This window comes from Penaeus japonicus, unplaced genomic scaffold (genome assembly GCF_977035675.1).
Source record: "Penaeus japonicus unplaced genomic scaffold, GWHDUDI00000001_assembly GWHDUDI00000032, whole genome shotgun sequence".
NCBI classification, from domain to species: Eukaryota; Metazoa; Arthropoda; class Malacostraca; order Decapoda; family Penaeidae; genus Penaeus; species Penaeus japonicus.
Window position 1 is genome coordinate 4,782,029 of NW_028234434.1, and position 6,451 is coordinate 4,788,479.

The 6,451-nt window shown below is 33.1% G+C and overlaps 1 protein-coding gene across 1 annotated transcript; it reads left to right on the forward strand.

Annotated features, from left to right (window-relative positions):
* The first annotated feature begins 4,494 nt into the window (after positions 1-4,494).
* LOC147467947 (uncharacterized) lies at positions 4,495-6,214 on the forward strand. Its single transcript, XM_086556183.1, has 3 exons — positions 4,495-5,033; positions 5,131-5,614; positions 5,717-6,214. Exons 1-3 carry the CDS (start codon positions 4,495-4,497, stop codon positions 6,212-6,214), a joined length of 1,521 nt encoding a protein of 506 aa, XP_086412309.1.
* Positions 6,215-6,451: the final 237 nt, after the last annotated feature.

A 6,451-nucleotide genomic window follows, 5' to 3' on the forward strand; every position in this document is an offset into this window, starting at 1 on the left:
ATTTTGAGAATAAGTAAGAATAAAAAAAAAAAAAGAAACAATCAAGTAATGACTGATACAGATATTAATAATTCTTGTGTACAACACTAAAAATTACGGATGACAGAAAAGCATAATCGTGATTGAACTTCTCAAATAATTATCTCTTTAATAACTAGCTATCTATAAGTTATTACATATCGATATTTTGGAATGCTATCTAGTATCTGATTATGATATATATATATATATGTATAATACTATAATGATAGAATATAGTATTGGTATGTGCGTTGTTTTGATGAAAATATATCATCAGGTGTCAACTTAATAATATAATGAGGATGTATTGCATCATGAGTTATATTCATTTGCAAAGACTAGACGCTCTCCTTAATGCGTTTAGTGAGTATCATTCCACAATTTTAGGATGCGTTACAAGTACAGTATTCATTCCCTAATGAGTGGAATGATAAACCTTGTTGATACAAGACACAAATATAGACATTAGTTTTATTTCTTGAAATGATAGAGTGCCAAAATTGGCTGAGTGAGATAGATATGAAGAAAGAGAAAGCTTATAGAAAGTATAGGATAACAAGATAGGAACAAGTGAGTGATCATATGTTAATAATTCTTGGAAAGATATGGGAAGTTTGAAAAAAAAAAAAAAAAAAAAAATACCGTTAAAGATGAATTTGGCTAGTGTGCTTATGATGTAGTAGGGATATCCACTCTATATCTGCAAGGCGTGGGAAGTCATGGACGGGAGAAGAGTAGACAATACGAGCTGCTCACCTATTCATTTCATGACCAATATTCCAGTGATGACTGCAGAGGGAGTTGTATGTATGTACCTTGGGTATAGCGTACTTGCGCTGACATACATGCTTGATGGCAAGTGTATCTCAAGAATAGTTGCCATTTGAAGAGGAGGGAAGACCGGTATGGACCAGGCTACGGAGAAAAGTATTCACCTGAAGAAAGGTGAGCTAACCACAATCCAGCCTAATAAGCCTGAGAGTAGCATACGGAATCGCTGGCGCAAATGATGAGCCGGGAAAAGACGCGTTTTCTGAGACAGCTGGAGGGATTGTGTAGAGGGTAAAGGGCTAGATAAGTTAGGCTGTCTGATACTGAATACCAACCAAGCTGTTTTATTAAGGGAAGAGATGTTGGCATGCACGATTTAGGATAGGGTTCTACGGCTGTAGAAATATGTTTACAATCAAGAACTTGCTTCTTTTGATTTTCTTCAAATCTGTGATAGTTATAGGTCTAATTTATATCAGATATCTAAAGAATCAGTAAAAAATTATGCTCACAGTATATTATGAATAAAACAAATATTATGTATACGACACAAAACATTAAAAAATAGGGTATGAAAGGGTTTCCTGTGTTTCAAGTAACTAAGGTTTATTTATATCAAATGTCAAAGATATCATAAAATGCTTAAAAAAATAAGCATGAAATAACAAGTCAGCAAACTTTAGCTATGAAAGCATCGACTTGTTTAAAAAGTTTTTCTTTTTCAAGCTAGAGATAGCACCATCGCTTTATTTAGATTATAATAACTATTACGAGATACTTTGAGTAAGCATTAGATAAAAAAGTATGAAAACGTGCTAGAAAAGAATCTTTACTGAATTTCAACACGGTTTATTCTTCCTGGCTGTGGCAGGAAAATAAGTTTTGGAACAAATTTCTTCTCGTTGAATAATTTCGCCGCCGCCTCACCCAAAACATGGCTGCTCGTCTTGCAAGGAGGAAAATTGATTCCTGATTCTGTAGATTCAAACTATCAAAATTTGTATGCCTTTACGTGTCTCGCTCTATTCCCCTTAAGTACTCAAATTATTATTGAAGTAAAACCGTATCTTGTCTATATGAAATAAATATTTATGTGTGTGTGTGTGTGTTTGCATATATAAAAATTGTCTAGGGTGCGACACACGACACATGCACACAAACACACACCCACACAGCACAACACACACACTTATTATGATATATATATATATATATATATATATAATATATAATATATATATATACATAATATAGTGTAATATCTAATATATAAATATAATATATATATATATATATATAAATATATATATATATTATATACAGTATAAATAAAGTGTATGATTATTATATATCTATATATTTATATATATATAATAATTATAGATATATATTATATATATAAATTACATATCTATATAAGTGCATATATGTTTTATATATAAATATATATATAATATATATATATATATATATATACATATATATATATAGTGTATATATGTATATATATATAAACATATATTATATATATATATAGAAATAGAATATATATATATATATTATATATAATATATATAAGTGTATATATGTTTATATATATTAATATATACTTATATTATATATAAAAAAAATATATATATATATCAATTTATAACTTATATTAATAATACATATATGATATAGGTGTATATAAATGTTTATGTATAGTAAAATATATATATAAAATTTATAAAATATATAATATATATATCTTACGTTTATTATATATATATAATATATAAATATCTAATGCTATATATATATATATATAAATAATATAAACACACCCACACATACATTCATACAAAAATATATTATATATATATTATATATATAATAATATAAAAATTATATATATAAGATAATAGACTTATATATATAATATATATATATCTGATACTAAATAAATATTAAATATAAATATAAGCTATCTATATAATATATATCTATATATATATATTATATTTATTTATAATACAAACTAAGTATAAATACTCATATATATATATAGTATATATAATATAGCATATATAAATATATAAGATATATATATATCTAACTATAAAATAGTACATATATATATAAATATATTATAAAGAGATAACATCTAAATATATATATATATAATATATATAATATAATATACATATATACTACATAAATTTATAAATATATATATATATACTACAAATCTGTATATATACATACAATATATATCAAAATATATTAATATAGATATATTATATAAATAAATATAATAGTCTATGTAAATATAAATATATAGATAATATATATATATATATATATATATAAAATATATATATATATATATAATTGTTGTGTGTGTTTGTGTTGTGTGTGTTGTGTGGATTGTACATAAATTATGTATATATATATAATATATTATATATATATATATATAAATATCTATATATATATATTATGTATATATATAGGTTTAAAAATATAAATATAATAATATACATAATATAATATATGATAATAATATATATATATATATAAATATATAATAATTATATATATATGTAAATATATATACACGAATATATTATATATATATATATATTATATATATAATATATATATATATATTATATATATATATATAGGTCATAATATAAATATAGTATATGTAGTATATATGTATATATATTATCTATATATATATATATATATATAATTATAATATGCATAAATATCAAATTTAGTATATATATGTATAAAATATATACATATATTTATATATGTATATATAACATATTTTATTTATATATATAACATATTTTATATGATAATAATTATAAAGATATGTATATGTATATATATAATACATATATATTTATATATATATATTGATATAGATATGTATATATATAAATATATGTATATATAATACATTTATATTTATATATATATATATATATATATATGTATATTTATTATATATTTTATATATTATATGGGATCTGGTTTTCAATTATACCTTTTCTTGGCACGCACCCTAGTTAAGGACATGGTTTTAAGTTCTAGATTTAAGGGCTATGCAGGACTGGACACCACCAAACCCCCAATCATCACATGTGGCTCCAAGAATGTGCTTGTTAAAGCACGGCCACCCCCGCTGGTGGGCCAAACCATGTGGCGAGAGCCTTTGTACTAAAAATGCAAAGGTCGGGAGAGAACCGAAAATCCCCATTGCACAGTGGGTTACCCTTGGATGGGATTGTGCTAATGAAGCACACCCTGAAATCAAAGCCAACATGGCGGCATGTTGTCAGGTGGCAGAGCCACAAGCCGTCTAGCCATCGTCGGGCCAACTAGCTGACATGGCGAACTTAATAAGATATGTCACCAACCAGAAGTAGCCGGACTGATCAATCCCAAAACCGACCTACGCATGTCATTGACCAACGTACCTTAAACTTTCAGAACAAAATACGCATTACAACCTGGTATGTACAAACACTCCTCCGCCCTGGATATGCCACCCTACTCTCTCACAAACTCAGCCGATATAACATTTCTCTGGCTGGCCTCTGCGAGACTCGCTGGCCTGGAAACGGGGAGACAATCGCCTGAGACCACTGCTACATCTGGAGTGGCCCAGACGATGGAAGAGGCCTGCATGGTGTCGCCCTAGCAATGCCTAAATCTCTAAGACAATCTCTAATAAGCTGGAAACCTATTAATGGAAGGCTGCTTTCAGCCCGCTTCCTCCACCAACATGGAAAATTAACTGTCATGGTCGCATACAGCCCAACCGAAATCTCAGAAGAAAACGACAAGGACCTGTTTTCAGACAACCTGCGTAATCTCATCCAAGATGTTCCACCACATGATATCACCACTGTCCTAACCGACTTTAATGCCACCATCTCTGCTGAGGCCTGTGACCCACGGCAGCCCATAACAGGACCCATCTTCATCGACCCCTTCACAAACGACAATGGAAACTGTCTTTTGAACCTTTGCAGGTTCACCAACCTATACATCTCTGACACTTGGTTCCCGCGTAAACAGATTCACCACTGGACATGGTACAGTCCTGACGGGGCGACCCGAAAAGCCAATGACCATATTTTAATATCACAAAGATGGAGATCCTTCATTACCAACTGTCGTGTGTACCGAGGAGCGGAGATAGGAAATACAGACCACAGGCTGCTGATTGCCGACATGAGGTTAAAACCCATCAAACAAGCCCCAACCTCGCCTAAACTCTGCAAAACTTGCTGACCCAGTAGAACAAACCTCCTACCAATGCTCCATCTCCAATAGATTTAATGCATTGGCCAATGACAACTCTGACAACTGGCAACACTTCAAGCAAGTGTGCAAGGCGGCTGAGGAGACCATTGGCCGAACTAGACCAACCCCTAAACAACCCTGGATCTCAATGGAGACCCTGAAAATCATAGATCTCCGCTGGGAAGCTCGTCTTCGTGGTGACACCAACGTATACCGGCGACTCAATGGTGTGCGCAATGCATCCATCATCAACTCAGTGTGGATTTCCGAGAGATTGCCCGATGACTGGAGGCGAGGCATTATTCTCTCATTTTGGAAATGGAAAGGAGACCAGCTGATCTGCAGCATTCACAGAGGGATCACACTCCTTTCCATCCCCGGTAAACTGTTCACAAAAATCCTCTCCTGTGCAATCCCTGCCATTAGAAGCCAGAGACGCCCACAGCAAGCTGGCTTCATGCCCAACAGGTCAACAACTGACCATATCTCAGCTCTACGACTACTAATTGAGAAGGTAAGAAAGTTCAGGAGGGACCGCCACCTCTTCATCGGCTTTATCGATCTTAAAGCCGCCTTTGACACAATGGACCATCTATCCCTGTGAAATATCCTCAAGATTCTGGGAGTGCCACAGAAGATCCTATCCCTTTTCCAACGCCTCTATGGCAATGCTGAAAGCTGTGTCCATATCAACGGAAAGGAGTCAGAGTGGTTCCCCATCAATAGTGGAGTACGCCAGGGCTGTGTCGGAGCACCTGACCTCTTTCATAGCGTCATAGACTACCTGATGACGCGGGTGTCTAACCGAATCCCAGGAGTGTCCCTTAGCAACTACACCCTAGCTGACTTGGAGTACGCAGACGACACCACAGTACTCTGCAACACTCTTGACGAGCTCAGGGAGGCATTGACCATATTTGACGAGGAATCCCGAAGGCTAGGCCTGTGCATCAATTGGTCCAAAAATGAGCTGATGCACGTCGGTGAAGGCCCAGATCCACCCTCTCTCACCTTCAACAATATTTCTGTAAAGTTCAGCCCCAAATTTACCTACCTCAGCTCCACAATCACCCAAACAGGAGACCTTAAGCCAGAAATAGACCGACGACGATAACTAGCCGCGGGAACAATACAGGCACTATGGAGACCCCTGTGGAGACATAGGGCCATCTCCCGAAAAACCAAGCTCCGCGTTTACAACGCCTCTGTCTGGTCAATACTGCTCTATGGGTCTGAGACCTGGCCTTTGAATAAATCCCTTGAAGCCAGGCTCGATGGCTTTGACAGCAGAGCGCTTCGAACTATCAAGGGCATCCACTGGACCCAACACATCACCAACCAGGAACTCAGA